The sequence below is a fragment of the Podarcis tiliguerta genome, assembly GCF_965153285.1.
Source record: "Podarcis tiliguerta genome assembly, chromosome: 6".
Classification (NCBI taxonomy): Eukaryota; Metazoa; Chordata; class Lepidosauria; order Squamata; family Lacertidae; genus Podarcis; species Podarcis tiliguerta.
Genome location: NC_139539.1, coordinates 45913592 through 45933216, shown reverse-complemented (window position 1 = coordinate 45933216; position 19625 = coordinate 45913592). Strand labels below are relative to the sequence as shown.

Here is a 19625-nt window from a genome sequence, read left to right as displayed (position 1 = left end):
AGGGAGGAGCTTCCCTTTGAAGGGCATGTGGCAGCCGCCGCTTAGAAACCGGGAGATCCGGGAAAAGGAGGAGGAGGAGGAGCCACGGCTAAGTAACCTTCAGGCTCTCGCAGGCTCTCAGGGAGCAGATCAGAACAGAAACTTAACAGGCATTCTGGAGACCCAGCGTCTGAAGCCCGGGAAGGGTCTCTGAGTCTAGAGCTACTTCCCAGAGCCCTGAAATACCGTCTAGGATTGGGAAGCTGAGCCTGGAGCCCCAATTCCGCAGTTTCAGAGCATCTACCCGCTGCTCCCCCTCCCATTTCCTGGCGTAAGGAAGCAGCCAGCTTGCTGAGCGTCTGACTTTCACCTCCTAGGACCCCTGTCCAGTGCTGACCCCTACCACCTGTTTCCTAGAAGAAACAACCCACCCTAGGAGTCGCCATGGGGAAGATGCTCCCAGCCCAGGAGGCAGCAAAAATCTACCACACCAACTATGTGAGGAATGCCCGAGCCATGGGGGTCCTGTGGGCCCTGTTCACCCTCTGCTTTGCTGTGATCATGGTGGTGACTTTCATCCAGCCCTACTGGATCGGGGACAGCATTGACACACCACAGGCTGGCTACTTTGGCCTTTTCTCCTATTGCATTGGCAATGCCCTTACAGGGGAACTCATCTGCAAGGGCAGCCCGCTGGACTTTGGCACCATCCCCTCAAGTGCCTTCAAAACAGCCATGTTCTTTGTGGGCATCTCAACCTTCCTCATCATTGGCTGCATCTTCTGCTTCAGCCTCTTCTTCTTCTGCAACGCAGCCACTGTCTTCAAGGTGTGCGCTTGGATGCAGCTGGCAGCATGTGAGTGGGGCTTAGGGGACCTGGAGGGAGAGGGGAAGACACTCTTGTAAGAGTCACACACCTGTGCTAATGGGAGTAGCCTCAGGGCCAAGCAATATCATATTGGGGACAACATAGTTCTTTGCCTCTGTTTTCCAAAGGCCACCTGTGTAGATATAATTCAAATCTGCCAGTGGCCATTTTGGATTCACGCTACATTGGCACCAACACAAACCAGGTTTCGGAACATAAAATTTGCTGCTGAAACTCCCAGTACATAAGATGGTAAGTGAAATTGGTTTAGGATTGTATATATCAGTTCCTTAGAGGAAATAAAGCATTTCCAACTTCTTATACAAGTGGTTGCCCATATTACATGGATGCAAACTCTAAATTGTCACTGCAGCCAATCATTGCTCCCTGATCAGTGCACCTATATGCTTCATATGATGGCAAGTGAATCCTTGTACAATTCATATTTTCTTATTTTTGAACGTACACTTAAATATGCGATATGTGAAGTCTTCCATAGGCACCTTTTTGCCTTGAATTTCCAGAGGGGTAGGCAGGTCAGTCTATTGCAGTGCAAACGATGAAGTCTTGTGGCACCTCAAAGACAAACAAATTCATTATGGCATGAGCTTTCGTGGACTACAGTCAACTTTCTACTCTCCGTAGATTATCCTGTTTAATCTGGTGTTTACGTAATGAATAAGAGTGACTGCCTAATTAAGCCCTGCTAGTAATGGCTATGTCCAAGAGAAGGCACAGCTAGGATTTGGTGAAGCTTTTAGCTGTCCAGACTCAGTCCTGCTAGGTCTACAGGCAGAAGTTGACATATAATCAAGACACTTGAAACCTTTTGAAATATTTACACCAGTGAGAAATGTTGATAGCCTTCTTATATTACCTGCAGAATTCTGCTTCAACAGGTGGAAGATACCGTACATTTGGTGAGAGACATTGGTGGCATAAACCAAGATGAACAATACTGTATTTTGTGGTTTTATATTCTGAGTTTATCCTGTGAACCGCCCCAAGACCTGCGGGTATAGGGCAGTATACAAATGTAATTAATAATAATAATGATAAGAATAAGAATAATAAGGGAAGCCTCTGGTTCCAGCTGTCTCCAAAGCTTGGGAGTTAGAGGCTTGAAAAGGCCCACAAGTGGCTCACAGTAACCAAAGAGCAGAAACACAGGAGGAAAAGAAAAGGATGGGTAAGCAGGGGGATGTGTGTGTTTAATGATTTCATGTGCAAAATTTCATGTTTCATGTTGCCATACTAGCTGCCAAGAAAGATGCCAAATAGCAGAATTGGTCTATTTTATGATACCCACTTGCATTATTGTAGGAGACTATTTAAACCATGTATGACTCTTCATCTTGCCGGTTTAGTATCTTAATCCCATACATGACCAGTGAACCCATTTATTCTGAACTGGAGGGTCATTGAACTTATTTACCAAAGACTTACAGAATTGTCTGAGATCTCAGGGTGTGAAGAATGAACCTCTGCTTTCTGGAAAGATAACATTTATACATTTCAGTGTAATCTGGGAGAGAAGGTCAAATCAAACTGTGCATGGCACATTAAGTAGAAGTCCCAGCAGAAACACCAACTAAGATCTAAGACAGGAAGGGATGCGGGTTATAATGAAGAGGAAGCTTATGGGAAGCTAATAAATCAGTTTTCTTTCTTTATAAAGTCCATCCTAGGGAGAAAGCAGTGCCAGAGAGTCGTCATCATGTTATGGCATTGTAGTCTAGGCTATCACAATTCCTAGTGGCAGAGATCAATTGTATCTGTAAGCAAGGAAGACAGAAGGCAGCACATTTATTACTGGCATGAAAGAATGCTCTGCAACAGAGGTTATACTGATGCACTGGTGTATAGTAGTATATCAAAATACTGTAACTATGACCATGTGGCTGCTTTAGAGCATCAATTGCTGCATGTCACAGAAAGAACATTCACAATGGATATTAACAGAGCCTTACTGGATGCTTTTTCTACCACACTTGCCAGTGATGAAAAATGCTTGTGCAGCCCAGAAGGGCTTGTGTTAACATACAAATAATGATTCCATGACAACAGAAGCACTTAAACAAGTCTAATTCAGAACAGCAATGCTACATAAATGAACCCTATTCCATACTTATGCAGTAATCCTGGCTTATTTGGTTGTTTACAGCTTGGTTTGTTTGGATGAGTCATCTTGAGCTTTTTGCTCCATTAGCAGCTTCTGTTCTCCTTGTAGGAGAGGTTAATGATCTGTAGATATCTCATTAGTGGCTTGTCTGTCTTTGCTACAGGCCAGTTAGGCTGTCAGTCCCATTCAGCTCTTGGATTCTATTTCAAAGGGAATAGGAACACCACAAGTGCATATTACTGTTTTAATCCTTTAACTTTCATAGTTTCCCCCAAAGATTAATGTAATTCAGAGTTAGACGAGGTGCCAAGAAAAATCCACAGTTCTTTTTCACAGAGCTACTATTACTGGATTCTCTAAAGAGCAGAAATTGACCAGTCCATCAGATTAGCTAAACCATATCTATAGTGTAGATAAAATGCCCTAACACAATTACTACAGGTGAAATAAAGCCAGTAACATCTTGAATCTGGGGATCTCCCATTGGCTTAGAATGTCTGTGCAGTGTTGTAAAAACACATCAATGTACTGCGACCACCATTCTGCATCCCTCTTTAGACAGGATTATATTACAAAAGGGATCTACATTAGTTATTGCAGTGGCACAACTCAGCAGCGAAGCTGCTGCTGTCTTTGCAGAGGACTTGGTCCTCACACTGCTTCCTGTGATGGATGTGGCCCCAGGCACTGCTGAAGAACAATTCACAGATCTCTTTTGTAATGTGTAAAGCATCTTCTGCGTTTAACTGTGGCGATGTGTTATCTCAGATATCTAAATAAAGTTGTCATAAATAATGCAAGTGGTCCCAAGGGAAGTCATTTTGCATTCAAGATCCTGGTACTGAAGAGTGTTGCCAAGGGAACAAAGAAATGATGCAAAACTACATCTCTCAGCAAAGAAACTCCAACAAGACTTATTCTTTAGAGATGCTACAACCATACCACTTAAATGTATGGGATATAATATGCTGATGTCACAGGCAAACTTAAGAGAAACAGTAGATTGCATGAGACATATAAGTTATATTCCAGAAAAACAAGGTGCCTACTACAATGATAATCCATATCTAGCAGCCTTCTTCCTAGTCCTAGATGCATGAGGTTGGGGTGTGGTTACTCTGTAGTGAAGGACCTGGTACTGAAAATTGCTTCCACACATTCATATCATCACTACTTAAGCTAACATAGAACTGTGCCCATCAAAGGCAGAGACGCTGAATGGCAATGACCTTCTCCATGCTGTGGAGATGAGTGGCAGTTTGCAAGAGATTCTGCCTTGTGTCACCACTGATGCAACACTGAGCAAAAGCACTCCATTTGTGTCGTTTGGCTCTCTTTTCATTCAGCCTCTCTTCCCCCTCCATCCCGCAATTTCTGGGAGAGATTTGAAAGACATTACTGGAACCAAGATTATGTTCGAAAACCTTCTTGCACCACGCAAACATCCTGAATGAGACAAGACGCCTGCAGTCATCAATTTGGAAATCTTATTAATGCAAAGCATCTTTCCCTGCAGGTGCAGGCTTGTCCATAGGCTGCCTGCTCTACCCTGACGGCTGGGACTCACCTGAGGTGAAACGTATGTGTGGCGAGAAGACTGACAAATACACACTGGGGGTGTGCACAGTGCGCTGGGCGTACATCCTCTGCATCATTGGGATCCTGGATGCCTTCATTCTCTCCTTCTTGGCATTTGTGCTTGGCAACCGGCAAGACAATCTCCTTCCATCTGACTTCCAAGTGGATAATAAAGGTGATTCTATTGTGTATATGGAACCTTTCTCAGGGCAGACACCATCCTCCAACCGGCTAGTACCTTGAAGGATAGCATTAGGCATGCATTCAGAAGTGCCAGGACTATGGGATACGATGAGGGAATGGTGGTTCTGAGCTGTGCTTAACTGCATAGCTTACCCAGATGAGTGCTCGTGCAGGAACAGTAACTGCAGTGGGCAATTTGAGTTTATTTCAATTATTACCTTATCCAGTCTTTATTCCATGCTGAAACTCCAGCTGGTAAATAGTATGCAACTTGCCTCCCGTCCAGGTACTGACCACACCTGCTTTACTTGAGCATATTTGCTTCATCATGTGGTGGTGGGGAGCTCAGTCCTTGTGCCATGGTACAGGGAGAAACCAAGTATTTAATAGAGAGGGCTTACTTGAAGGGTGCACGTCAAGACTTCTGCATAACTATATCCCTGAAAAACAGCCTGTAATGCAAATGCTTCTGCATGAATGCCAAAAACTCAAGCCTATGTATACAACTCCAAGCAAGCTTCTAGCGTGTGTAGGTATGACTCTCCCCCTAAATATATATAATGTTTGCTAGATACTAAACAGCACCGCAATAGCCCTGTGGACAGATGATCTATCTTTCCCTCATTGCCCATCATCCTTCAAAGCCCTGCTCATCCATGGAATTCAGGTCTAGTCAGTTGTGATGAAGCCGGCACACTTCCAGTGCAGTACACCAGTACACTTCTCATTACCTGCAAGCGCAAATTGCAAATACAGAAAGGGAGTGACATCCTTTTTGCATATATAATCATGGCTAGTGATGGCTTTCAATTTAGTACTAGAGGTTCAGGTTGCACATCACGCACCTTCTCCCCTCTCTGAGTAAGTGTGGGCTCATGTGCATCATAACACTCTTTTGGACCATGAAACAGGGGCTCCTTAAATAGTAGTCATGAGGCCTGGATACTTTCCAGGGTCACCATTTGTTGAATGTTGTTTTTTTTTTGTCTTGCAGAAGAAGGAAATGAATGAAGACAAACAACCTCAAGTGTACCTTGACTGAAGTGGGCGACATACACATTCCAACTATGACACTGGAGTCCAGAAGGCTGCTTGATACGCTCCCAGACTTTTATTGCCTGCAAACATTCAATTGTGATATGACACAAAACCAAAGACACCACAAGAAGGGGGGGGGGAGTGAGGACTCCTTTTGGAAAACTAACCCTTCTTTCTCTGGAAAGATCACCTACTAGATTCTCAAAACCTTTGTCCTTGCCAAGAACTATACCCAAATATTTCTGAACTGAAGATCTGCTATGCAAGAATCAACATATTCATGATGTTCTTTTAACTGAGGGATCCAATCAATCAAGAGACAATGCAGGCATATAAGAAGTAACAAGCAGCCTATGTGAAGTAATCTGTTCCCTCCTTTGTTTACATGAAGCCAGAGTGGAAAGCCACAAAAGTAACTGAGGCCCAATGACAGGCATGCCCAGGAGGATAGTAGACTTCCTTCTTTGAAGAATGACTTTCTACCCTGCACTATAGAGTGATCGTGAAACTTCCTTCCAGTCATGAGTTTGCTGTGCATCAAGGAGAGCTGCTGACCATGGAGAATATCTCTTGTTAGGTTTGCAGTTGCTTGCAGTTTTCAGAATTTGGTCTTTTATTCTGTTCTTATGTTCAGTGTAGCCTACTGAGGTTTTCCGTAAAGCATAGATGAAAGAAATCTGCAGCAAATATTGGCAGTTCCAACAAGACGCAGTAATACTGGCACCCAAGGAAAATAGGTCTATAAGCAAGTCCCAGACATCAGCCACAAAGCTAACCCTCCCCTCCCTTGCCCTTACCAAATATCCCACTAAGATATCAAAAGAACCACAGAACAAGCAAAACATGCTAGTAGCTGGTAGTGAATCTCTGCAGTAGGCTCTGTCCACTGCACAGAGCGTATTAGAAATAAGCTCAAATGATAAGATTATGCTAAACAGATCTACTCTGAAACCCAAGAGTATTAACTGGATTTCTCTTTATGGTTAATTATCTGGGACAATTCAAACATCTCTTCCTGCAATGAGACCAGTATTGCATTAAGATGATAGAGTTAAAATAAGCTGCTAGTATTGTAATGTAAATCTTAACTTAGACCATGATAATGAAATGTCTGATCAATTATGCATTGTGGTTTATGCTTTCAAGAATTAATTTCATCATCTTTTCTCCAGCAGTCTAAAAGCAGACCACCATTTCCTGAACTCATCAGCCACCAATATTTGTTTCCTTTTCCTGCCCTGCAGCCATGCAACTAGATCACTATATCCCCATAACACAGCAGTGCTTAGATTTAATTTAAGCTTCTCACTGTCTCACAGCCTGTTCAGATAAGAGGCTCTACTGTACGAAACCTGTGGATGAATATAGACAGCATATCAAAAGTACCTGTGGATTATTTAATAACCTGTTTATTGTGCTGCTGCATTTACAAAGAAAAAAAGACAATGCACCCAATAGAAAGAATAAAAATGTATTTTTTTCCTTCAGGTTTTAGAACGACAAAACAAGTACAAATCTGTTAGTGAGCACTTTATGGCAATTTGGAAGTTGAGTGAATCCAATGTGAGCCCCCAAATATGTAGGCGATCCTGACAAGCTACCTCTTGTATTATCCCAGAACTTCTCTCTTAGTGCAAAAGAGGTGGCAGCAGCCTTCTTCAGTGGGGGGGAACCTATATCAAAACCCAAGAGATGCAGCCCCCACACCCTGGAGCATTTTGTTCCATTCAGGTAGGCAAGATGTTGATGCAAACTAGGTTGCATTGACATCGGAAATTCAGTTCTCCCTGCCAGCAAGTTTTCACAGTATTCAAAAAGAAAGTATGTATTTATACATTCTATTTCGATCCTTACAGTCAAGCAAAGAAGTGCTTCTTGGAGGTGAAGAAGATACTTTAGATAACCGGAGTATCATTTAAAACTATTGGAACCTTTTCCTTTTCATCTTAAGATTGTACAAAGAGAACATTGCTTAAGATCTCCTAAATGGACATGCAGCACAGATTTTGCAAAAGCCTCTGTCAGGTATAATATGACAGTGCAGCCAAATTCGAAAATGAAGGAGGTATGATGGTTAAACTTCCATTTAAGATAAAGGAAAACAAAACTGCACCAGATTTTTTTTGCGAAGGATAACGAGGGTTTAAGATGACTATAAACTGGGATTTCTGCCAAGAGAAAACAACCGAGAAGAGTGTTTTCCTGCTGGTAGCTTTTGCATTGAATTGTCCCTCAGAGTGCCTTCAATTCTGAGTCCTCCAGCAGTTTCCAGCCTGGGAGAATTTTGCAATCTCAAAGGCCTTTTTGGTCCATGGGAAGTCTCCAAACCTTACATTTGAGCAAGATGCTGGGGATTTAAAAAAAACCACAAACAAACCTGGGAAAACCTAGGAGATACTCATTGTAAAACTAGCAAGAGTTACATATCTTTCTAATAAAATAAAAAGCCTACAAGAGTCAGTCACAACTAACCCCTTTTCCTAGGAGTTTTACAAGCTTGCGTTGTATATTCTCTGCTGAGCAACAATGGCTGTAATGATTCTGGAGAACAGAATTTGACACTTCATCTCTAGGGGTGGGTGGGGACGATTCAAACTACTCTGTTCCCCTAGATTATTTGTCCTGCTGTTAATACATAGGAAGAAATTCTATTCGAAAGGGGATTTCTAGAGTCCAGCACCTTGGACAGTTAACAGGGTATATATATCATTACATTCATTAACCTTTGGAAATAGGGTGACTGATAGTCTGGACACAGCTGGAAAGACAGCCCCCAATATTATCTTTCCTTATTGTTGAAAAGGAAGAACATATCCTGTTTTTCCAGACTGAAAACGTAACTGCTCTCTCCTAAAAAGACAATTTCACACAAGGCCAACAAGGCCCCTAGGGGCATAAGGGAGACCTATGGAAAAAGTGGTCTGCCACAGGCTGGATCACCTCCTGGCTTTTGTAGCAGAAACCATGCCATCGTCAAATGCCTTTTGGGCCACTGTACAGATGTTGGCAAGCCCCGTATTGCCTGGGGCTGCATGTTGGGCAAGTCTGGCACTGAACCTGGGCAACCTGGTTGCCTCTCTGCAGCCAACAAATGCACAGAGCCATACTTGTAAAGAGACAGTGACCTCTACCAATGCCGGCTGCCTTTATTTTCCATGTGAAACTTAGTGGAGTTCACATGCTACGGCTTTGGAGAGCAGCTTATTTCATGGGACTCAGAAACTCAAGTGAACATGGAGGGGTCAAAAAAATGGTGCTAAAAAAAGAGAGGTACAGTTCATAAGAGGTCGTTTCAAAGGATTAAATGGCTAAAACTAGAGAAAAAGAATAAAGAGCAAAAAAGAAAGTTACCCAAGCAGCAGAGCAGACACCTTAGGAATGAGTCGAGTCGAGTTGAGTGCTCCACATGGAGCTACCACCTTGGTGCCATCTGCCATTTCTCCTCTTACTGTCAGCAACTGGATGTGCACTAAGAAAATGACTCCCAGAGTCAGTGAGCTAAGGAGGGATTCACAGCTCTTCACATCCCCCTTGGGATGACGGCAATATAGTTAAGGGAGTGTGTCCCAATGGAGATTTCCCCACACCTTCAGGGTTAGGTACTTGAGTAAGGAAGAGAGTCAGGGGTCATTTCACATTCCTGTAAAAACTCTTTGGCAAACTCCAATCACGGCAAAACATATTGGACGCCCACTGGCTGACAATAGTCCCTACTGAGTCGAGTACACAAACTCACATGAACGGTTAGATTTATCTAAAATCTCAAAAGCCCTCAAGGAGAAGCTTCACTCTGAAAATCAACAAGGAAAAAATTGACCTGGGAGGAGAGGGAAGGGGCAGCTGGGACATCTAGGTGTGTATATATTATGCTGTAAACCCGGTTATAGGGCCAATACATCTAGGAGTTGAGCCAGGGGTGCCTGAGACACTGTGCTGCTGTAGCTCTCTTCTCAGGATTCAGTTCCAGCATAGGTAATAAGAAGTCTGTGAATGCAGCTGCCTCGTCTTGGGACCACTCATATTTCTCCACCAAAACTTCAAAAAGGCCCCATGGCTTCAGTTTGGTGATGTGCTTCAGATCACCTGAGAACAATGACAGGAAGATTAACTAGGCTCACATTAACATGAACAGGAAGGCAAACAGAACAGGTATCAGGATTCTAATGCTCCCTTCTAAATGATATTGCTCAACAGAAAAAGGAGTATTTTTTCTCTTTCAAATTTAACACCCAGCGCAAGGCAAGTTGTAAATTATGGACTGTATGAAGTAGTGATAGCTAGGCAGCGTTGTGCCAAATATGGACTACACTTTAAGGAAGTGTCTGGACTCTGGGAATTTTTTTTGAGAAGTCTGGTATTCCATGTTCTGTCTTCCTCACTTTCCAAAAAGCCTAAATCCCAATCCTGCTCTACACCTGCTGTCATACAATGTCAGGTGGGCAGGACTTGGGCAGGACAAATGGCATTGTGGGCCAAAATGGGACCTCAGTGGGCCTAATACAGCCTGTGGGCTGAAGCTTCCTGACCAGCGGCCCAAGGGGCCCCAATGGTTAAAGAAGTCTGACTTTGTTTCCAATGAATGAAAAGTAGAAATAATTATAAGCAAATGAGTAACCCTCTCTGCCATTGCTCATATACATCAGCAAAGTAAATGGGCGCTTTGTTATTATAAAATAAAACAAACAAGCAAAATAATAAAAACTAGATATTCCAACTACCCCAGGTCTGGAACCCTCAGCCATTCAACCTCAGACTATTTTCGCCTTACCTTTTTTGGTGAAGAACTCCTTGGAGTATTTTCCAGCCACAATGAGCTTGCGAGGTATTTTCCCCAGAAGTTCTATGATTAATGCAATATGGTCTGTATTCCCCAGGAGAGGGCATGAAAGAAATAATATGCAATAGTATTAACACACAATGGCTTTCATCCAGTTAGTGTGCTCTTTCTACCTTCTTCCCTGCTGGATTTGAGTGTTTGTCCTGTTCTCTCCCCCCCCCCCCCCCCCGTTTTCTATTGCTCTGGGTCAGTCTATTCTGGCAGACATAACTAACTACATTGGGAATAGTCCTTTTTATGTGTTACCTTTCTATTAAAAATATTTCAAGGAACTTAATGCTGTTAAAAACAAAGCATTGATTATTTAATAAATGACTAACAGTAACACGCTGGAACTTAAAACAATCTGTTTTTAAATCTGATATTGAAAATGAGCTGCATAATGTACCAGTAGACTCCAGCAGACCAGTATTAAAAGCTCTCAACAGAATAAAGAGGCTAGATCTCTTTTTGAGGTCTTGCTTTGTAGAGCTAGAACTTCCAAACCCCCTTGCGTAGGAACTATGTGCAGAAATAATTTAAAGTACTAGAAGTAGTAGGTACTCACCTTCATCCCTTGAGTAATCTTCTCCAGAGTGAGGCTCAAACAGATAGTCACCCGTAGCCAGTTCGAAGGCCTAAACAAGGAAATGTCAGACAACTTTCAGGGTCTTTGGGGGGAATACAGTCATTTGGTATAAAAGCCACAATGCTAATCACACGTTAGTGTGTAGAGAAAAGGAATCTACTCTAAATTATGGTGCTGAAAGAGTATGTCAGGGACCTGCCATCAGAACAGGCGTGGGAAACAGAAGGGCAGTTGTGTTACAGGGAGCCTCCGAAAATCTTGCGAAGCAGTTCCTCTTCCCGTGATGAGGAAAACCCCACCTCCAGTGGGGAAGAGGTGAAAGGACCAGAGGGCTCTGGTGGGAGCCTCAGCCTCAGAGCCGCCCCCTCTGTTGCCCACCCTGCGCAGAAGTCTAAAGCGCAAAGAGGGAAGGAAAAGGCTGGGCGTAACGAGGCTTTTATGCTGGAGGAGGTCCAGGAAACAGGCACTCCCGGATTCTGCTAGTGATTGAGGCAGACATGAACTTTGGGGTTCTGCACTGTAAATAGTTTGCACCCAAATAAAACCTGTAAAAGACAGGTCGGAGTCCTGCCTGGTTACTCATGAGCAGCCACCCTTGCCATCTGACAAGTATCATGACTACTTCAGGGTTCTTTTAGTCAAGCAATTTTGATTCAAAACAAGGTCCACATCCCAGAGTGCCTTGCTCACCAAACTGCTGATACTGAACACAGACATATAACTGGTTAGGCTGTAGACCTGTAAATTACTTTGTCCATGAAGTCTGAAACAAGCAGGCCTTACCGAACATTGGCAATGTAGTAATTTTTTTTTTAAAGTAAAAAGCTTGCTTCTGTTAAATGAAAGCTTCATTTAATTTCTAATAGCACGCTTCATTTCATTTCAGGGCAGTACAGATATAACAAATGCAAAACACACACACAACAAAACCAAGAAAGCAGCAGACAAAACTTTAAAACAGATTCAAATGTACTATCAGCTTATTGCAATTTAACAGTAATTTAATTCCTGCAGAATTCTGCAACTGACACCACTTCAAAGATTTAAGACAATGTGATTGAACTTACCATGCAGGCTGTACTCCAAATATCAGCTGGGGTGCTATAACCGGCTCCAATCAGTACTTCCAAGGATCGGTATTGCCGTGTCTGAATGTCCTCAGTGAAATGTTTATGCTGTGGGTTTAAAATGAGAGATCAAAGGAGATTCCAGAGACCAAGTAGACATGTACTAGGGAATGAATACATCTGAGAAATGAACCCCAGTGAATTCAAAGGCATGTATAGGCACTAGCTGGTGTCAACAGAGCCCCTAGTGTTGCTGTTAGAGGACAGATCTGCAAGATGTAATATAGCTCTCAATTATCTGGTGCTCATTCCTTTACTTGGTCTGCCCTCCCTCACCCTCATCTTCCCTTCTGCCTACCCCGGTGCTAATTAGGATGCTATACAGCATCAACAAAGGCTTGCGGTCACTTTTGTGGCTCTAATATGGGGCTGAGACAAACTTGGGTATTCAATTTGAAGATGCACCTTGGAAATCAATGTGCCAAAAAACCCCTGACTCTATCTATCCTTGAGTCCAGTCTCAAACATGTTTTGAGATGAATCTGTACTGCTACCAAACAGAGGATTACTGGATCACTCCCTATGGAATGCTGGATGCCTGTTGATCGTGCGACATATACTACCACAAGTGGTGCTCATACACAGTGATACAGACCTTTTGGTCTCAGGTATCACAGGAAATCTCTGCTAACGTATCACAAATTGTACCTTCCTTGCCATAGCGGGCCTTGCTCTCTATCGTTCCAGAGGAGATGTGTGAATTTCTGTATCAGGAGTTTATTTCTTTTGCTGGCTGTGAAGGTTGCTCAGCATTGGAACCAGAGCTCCTCTTTCACTTTGGAGGAACGGTGGAACGAAGTTTGGAACCTTCCACTATTAGAAAAGCCAACTTACATAATCAGGCTATGTACAGGCTTGAATGAAGTGGACAGATTAGTTTAGAATACTGCTTGCATACATTGACCCCCTGGTCACAACTAACTTGCTGCAATGAACTGATCCAACCGTGTCACATGAACTCTCAATGTTACATTGAAGATGTGCTGCCTGTAAGAAGCTAGATCTAACTTCTTATTGTAGTCAGCGTATTTTTCAATACCACTACTAACAGTACCACTACTGTTTGGTTTCCTGCTTATTTGGTGGGAATGTGGGGGGGTCTGTATGGGTGTCTGTTTGTAAGAAACCAATTTTTAATAAACAGTATTAATGGGGGGGAAATATCAGAGGTATGTTTGCTACATTCACCTGAGCTAACTGCAAAGAGACAGCAGTTTCTGTAGCAGTATGGAAAGAGCTTTAAAACTTACCACCCAGCAAGCATTTCCTAGGTCAGCTATCTTCACTTTGAGCTTATCTGCATTCCCAGGCTCAAGAGGATTAAGGAGGAAATTTCCAGCAGCCGATTTTCCTAGGCACAGCACAAACAACAGCCAGTTAACTCCACATGGACAGGCCCACCATCTGCCACACAAATTCTAAAAGCATCATTGTTTATTAGAGTACTAGTCACTCCTTGTCTGGAGTCAAGTATTAATTTCACATCCATGAGTTGGTTTGGATGTCACTATAAACCGTGGCTTAATGCGGCAGGAAATACAGAAGCCTTGAGCTCATGTGCTCCCCCCCTTCTCCTGCGGTGCTACTATAAGTGGAAGACCAGAAGCTCTTGCTTCTGTTTGTGATCAATCACAGCTTGTCAGTTCTGCCAAACCTGGCAAATTGTGGTTGACTTTAACTATTTAACTTTTAGAATCTTCAAGCCGTGTGTTATGGAGAAAGGAAGAACCTTGACAGTTCTTCTTTTCTTAGAACCAGGGCCAGCTCTAATAGAGAAGTTTTCACTTCACAATGAAGCACAATAAAGGGCAGAGAATAAACTAAAGCCAACTCATGCCTTGTCTAACCTCAGACTTTGCTGGATGACTTTAAAGAAGTCATTATCTGGCTTCTCCCTGCCTCTCCCTTCATATGGGGAAAAAAACAATACTAGCGTGCCTTACAAGGAATGCTGCTGTAAGATTATCATGATCATGTGTGAGAAATGCTTTGGAAGCTTAGGAAATGTTGATAATATATCAACATGATTGTGGCATATTCCGTAACACGGTTTGCATCAAAATTGCACAATTTATTGCTTATACAGAACCCATGTCCTGTACCTTGGCTGTTCTCAGATGACTCATTATTCTCATTCTCATCCTCCGAAGGGATTTCTGCCCTGATGCTCTCTTGCAAATGGCTGATCTGCTGTTCACTAAAATACTGTCCGTCGCTTGAAGTTGCTTGGCATATCATTGAATCTGCAACCTCCGAAATTAAGGGCTCGCAGGAGTCTGATAACGCTTCCTGTATGCTGGCCTCTGGGCCACCATTACTTTGGTTGTAAGTGCAGCTCTCCTCCTCTTCCTCCTCCTCCTGCGAGGGCCTGCTGCAATCATTGGCATTGTGAAGGTCTTCCTCCAGTCTCACTGACACTTGGTTGATGGACTCTGAGAAGGTAGCCATTTGCATCACTCCATTACAGTTGATCTCTGTTATGCATTTTTCAACTCCTTCCATTAAGACAGCTTGCTCTGATACAAGGGAAATGTCATCTAGATAAAAGAGAAAAACTGGAGTTATAACTAAACGGGTTTTAAATGACTAGTGATTAGCTATGAAGTGCAAACAGTATCCAATACTACAGCTGTTCTAATCACTTATAAACAGTGGCTTAAGATGTCCATTACATATTCTGGGAAAATGCTAATTCCTATGGTAACAATAATGATCTGTTAACATTTTCTTTTCCTGTAGAGTTTTTATCATTACTTGTGTTATGTTTAATGTCTATTAATGAGTATTTTAAAACCTCCTCCCTTTCAACGGATGCGCTATTACCAAGTACACCCAAAGCACATATTTTCTAGAAATCCATACCTGTCTTTTCTGGCAGCTCTTCATCTGGAGGGCTCTCTTTTAAGAGCAGCTCAAGTGGCTGTGGAATTTCTTGCTGCTGCTGCTCCTCCTGCTGCTCCTCAGGCTCTGCTTGCAGTGGGGTGGCTTCCTTCTCCATCTCCTCAATTTCCTGAATTCGCTTCTCCAGCAGCTCCGCTTGTCGTTTCTGTTTCTTTTTCAATTTCTTTTTCTTATTTTTTGACATTTTGTCAGCCTGTAGGGTAATTGCAAATACACCACCCCTCAGGCATCTATTGCCTACTGCAAATAATCTGGCAGACTTTTTATATAGAAAAAGTAGTTAAATAAGGGAAAACAGAAGGAAATAACACCATCCCTCTGATCATACAGAACATCCAGATATCATGAACATTTACACTGCAATCCTATACATGTTTATACGAGTTCAATTTGGCTTATTTCCAGGTTTGCAAGTAAAAGGATTGCCACCATAAATCCAGTATTTCAATCCTATTCTCATAATTCTAGTATGTGCTTGTTAATGATGCACTCCTAAGCTTACTCAGAATTCCTACTGAGTTCAATGTCACTCCCATGTAAGTGGATATAGGATTGCAGTCTAAGTGCAAATTAGAAAATGTCAAACAAAGCCTCTCTGAGGTGAGCGCTCTTGGATGTCAATACCATTTACATAGCAGAAAAATTCTCCATAATTATTCTTCCTTGTGTAAATTGCTAGTACTCATTGAGAATATCTGGCCACATTCTAGATCAGGCAAAGGCAAACTCGGCCCTCCAGATGTTTTCAGACTACAACTCCCATCATCCCTAGCTAACAGGACCAGTGGTCAGGCATGATGGGAATTGTAGTCTCAAAGCATCTGGAGGGCCGAGTTTGCCTATGCCTGTTCTAGATATTTCAGATATTAAACAAGGAACCTTTGTGCACTACAGACCAGTTCACATCATATTTATTTCATTCAAGTGAGCAGTTCAGACTACCTCCAAGTACGTGTTCATACAAATAAATATATGATACGAACAGAAAAATCATAGATTTGGTCATCAGAAATTCCTGCAATTGTAGTAGCTAGAAAAATAGCCAAACTATTAACAGTACAACTAAGGCAAAGAAAGGGTAACCATTAAGAGAACTGAAAGAAATGAAGTGTATATGGCAGCATGCTAAAATCTGAGCCCCTGGGATGGTGGGAAATAGAAATCTAAATATGTCCAGACACAACTGTGCTATTTGGTAGGAGCCTTCCCACAGTACTGGAACTGCTCTGTAAAAAGACAGTGTACATCTGAATGCAAAGTTTAACTCATTTATAACATGCACAAGTTATTACACTTACTGGTTTGGGCTGTGGTGCAGTACTCACTGTGAAGTAAAAAAGAAATACAATTAATAAGCCTGCAATCATGCTATTAAAGTGGCATACTACTCAAACTATTCTATAGTTAACAGAAAACTACTTCTGCAACATGACTGCAGTATAGAAAAATAGGAAAATGTTCTCATCAAGTCATCAACAGATTGATTTCCAACACTGAGCAGCATTGGAAGACAGGCATCTACTTAAATCACTCCTGCAACACTGAGAAGCTGTTCCAAACACTAAATTGTTACCTTCTTATGGAAGCAGAGAGAACTCGATGTCAGATTATTATACATAACAACAATTATGTTATCAATTGCCAGGCCACTCAACCATTTTCAAAGTGAGGGGAATAATTACATGCCAGTGAGGCAACACAGCAGCACGTACACAGTATTTTAAAAAGTGAACTGAGATGACACATAGGTAAGTCAAGAGTGCATTAAGTCCACTTCAAGTTCCATCAATTTCCAATTAACCACAGTCGTACCTTGGAAGTCAGCCTAGTTCTCAAACATTTTGGCTCCTGAACGATCAAAACCTGGAAGTGACTGTTCTGCTTTTCTAACATTCTTTTGGAAGCCGAATGTCCGAAAGACATTGGCTTCCTGCAGCCAATCAGAAGCTACACTTTGGTTTTCGGAAGTCGAACAGACTTCGGGAATGGATTCCGTTCGACTTCCAAGGTACGGCTGTACTTGAGATAGTAAATCACAGGTAGTCAGCTGACAGTCCACAAAAATAATTTTCATTGGCCCCTGGCAGACCTATGTTTAATCAAGGGGTAAAAATGTTTAATAGACAAGAAAGAGCCTGACCACTGGAGAAGGACAGGGTTGTGACCCCTGGACCTCTGTTTTGAAAACTGACTGGTCTTGAAGAATACAGATACAGCAAGACATTAAACAGTTGTCATGGCTACTGCTCTGTAACCATACTCTTATGAAAGCTTCAGGTACGGTGTACCACCTTGGCTGGTGACTGCAAAGGATGGAGTTCATGTAGTCTCAATAAAACACCACAGATTTGGTGGAGACCAAATTGGGAACACCCTCCCCGCTTTTACCATTAGTCAATGCTCTTCAAAAGTAATCCTGAGATACTGTTGCACAGCTCTTTGGCAGCACCAGGGAGGATTCAATTTCTATATCAGATTTGTCTTAAAAGATTGAACACCTGTAATAGTAAAGCCACTTAATGGAGAGTCTACTTATACATAATATATACGGAATGTATGGTGGAGAGAATTTTTAAACTCTCTGGAGAATACAAAAGACTGAGCAAGGCATATACAAGATGCACCTCACTGCAGAGGTCTTCTAAATTGAACTTCTATAAACTCTTTTATACACAACGCAACAGAAGTTGGTTGGCCTATCATCAATTTAATTACATGAGATCAGAAACAGCATTTTAAATAATTCTCCAGCGTGGCAATTTACACACTTTTCATGAGCTCTTTATGGAACCATACAGCTAGTACTGCAATGAATATCTATTTTATAGACAAACTGAAATGGTGTTCCGTACTAATCATGTTCAGGGTGATCTAGACAGCTAATATTTGTCATATCCTAACAAACCACTTCAGAATGAATTGACTTTAAGCTAAAACACAAAAAGCACCTGCAGAGCCAGAAGGAGGGGGGGCTCCAGATCTCTGCCACTCTGTTGCTTCTGCAGCCAGCCTGCGGATATACTGGTCATTAACACACAGCAGAATGTTCTCTGGTTTAATATCAGTGTGGATAATCCGACACTTGGCGTGCAAATAGTCCAGTCCCTGCAAAACCTGCAGAGAACAAACGACAAAGGAAAGTCACATACGGGTGACAAAATGTCATTGTGTAACTTCCAAAGTACACCGAAGAGCCAGGATCTGGTCGTTGTGGTGCACAATGTGACCAAAAGCTTGATTTTATTATGAAGCAAGCAGTGAAAAAGCCAGGTTACTATGGAAACTATAGCAAAATGAGCGTTTCACTTGATCTTCAACCTACTGTTGCTGAAGGCGTAATTCCCATTCATTTTAGCACTATTCTTCTAGGCTTCCCCACCCTTCCCAGCTTTCATTTCTGTTCTTGAAGCATCAATTACAAATGGAACTTGCAACAAAGCGTTGCACAACACCTGTGTGTGTGTGTGTGTGTGTGTGTGTGTGTTATTCAACGGGATGATGCCTCTAGTATTATATGTTAATGTACAAGTGTGTGATAATATGAAGGGAAGATACATTTTGCAGCCTGAACAACACACCCAGTCAACCTGACATGGGAATAAGTCCCATTAGGGTTTGTTTTCAAATAAGGATGCCTATGATCAGGTCAGGCCCTTGAGTGGAGGCAGCACTGTGACATATTGGGATGTCCATTTCACAGCACTTTGCCAACTCCTTTTGCATATCACCTGACTCAAGGGGCTGTTCCGTACTCACAGAATGAAGAAGCAAGCAGGTCAGTGTGCCTCTTTGGTTCCACCTCCTTTAGTTGCACCCATTAGGAACCAGGGCAAGTGGACAGGGCAACTGAGCAACAACCCACCTATTACCCTAGTTAGGTCCTCTTCACCTCTTCCCACAGCCAAAGTGTGGGGCAGAGAGAAGTGAGCAAACAAATGATCCATCATCACCATCCAGCCTTTTGTTCCTGTGTGTGTAAGGCAGTTGGGGGATGGCACCCACCTGCCTCAGTAGCAAGAGTGCCCACATCTTCCCTTTGTTTCACTCTAGCTGTTTCTCCCTCCCTAAGTTAACCCACCCAAATGATTCCCTCCCCCTCAACACACATACACACAAAACACATTTTATATGACCCCAAGTGGAGCAAACAAAAATGCTCCTGGAGCAGTAAAGCACACATACACAGTCCTTTGCTTCCACTTTTGGGAACTGTGCTGCCTTTTTAGAAGAGTGCCTTGTGGTTTCCTGTAATATGCAACAACCTACCCTGTTTTGCTGCCAAATCAATCAGAACAGGATCACTGATTCTGCTATTAGATAGAATCTGATTCTGCTATTAGACAGAAAGCATGAGAAAACTCTTGAACTGGCCTACTGATTCACAGCAGTTTCTTGTTATCCTTAAATACTGCGTGAAGGACCTG

General features: G+C 42.5%; 2 protein-coding genes across 3 annotated transcripts in view; one reads left to right on the top strand and one right to left on the bottom strand.

Annotated features, from left to right (window-relative positions):
- The first annotated feature begins 36 nt into the window (after positions 1-36).
- LHFPL5 (LHFPL tetraspan subfamily member 5) lies at positions 37-5856 on the top strand. The gene is made up of 3 exons (XM_083445935.1): positions 37-835; positions 4486-4722; positions 5725-5856. The coding sequence occupies exons 1-3, from the start codon at positions 424-426 to the stop codon at positions 5739-5741; spliced, it is 666 nt and encodes a 221-aa protein (XP_083302061.1). The 5' UTR covers positions 37-423; the 3' UTR covers positions 5742-5856.
- A 1299-nt stretch (positions 5857-7155) lies between these two features.
- Positions 7156-19625, bottom strand: part of SRPK1 (SRSF protein kinase 1) — a 31582-nt gene continuing 19112 nt past the window's right edge. For both annotated transcript variants that reach the window (XM_083445710.1, XM_083445711.1), the window contains 9 exons: positions 18150-18315; positions 16500-16525; positions 15163-15394; positions 14403-14837; positions 13551-13651; positions 12241-12348; positions 11153-11222; positions 10537-10629; positions 7156-9851 (listed from right to left, as the gene is read on the bottom strand). In XM_083445710.1, coding sequence (XP_083301836.1) covers positions 9667-9851; positions 10537-10629; positions 11153-11222; positions 12241-12348; positions 13551-13651; positions 14403-14837; positions 15163-15394; positions 16500-16525; positions 18150-18315 — 1416 coding nt within the window. In that variant the 3' untranslated portion in view covers positions 7156-9666. The remainder of the gene's footprint in view (positions 9852-10536; positions 10630-11152; positions 11223-12240; positions 12349-13550; positions 13652-14402; positions 14838-15162; positions 15395-16499; positions 16526-18149; positions 18316-19625) is intronic.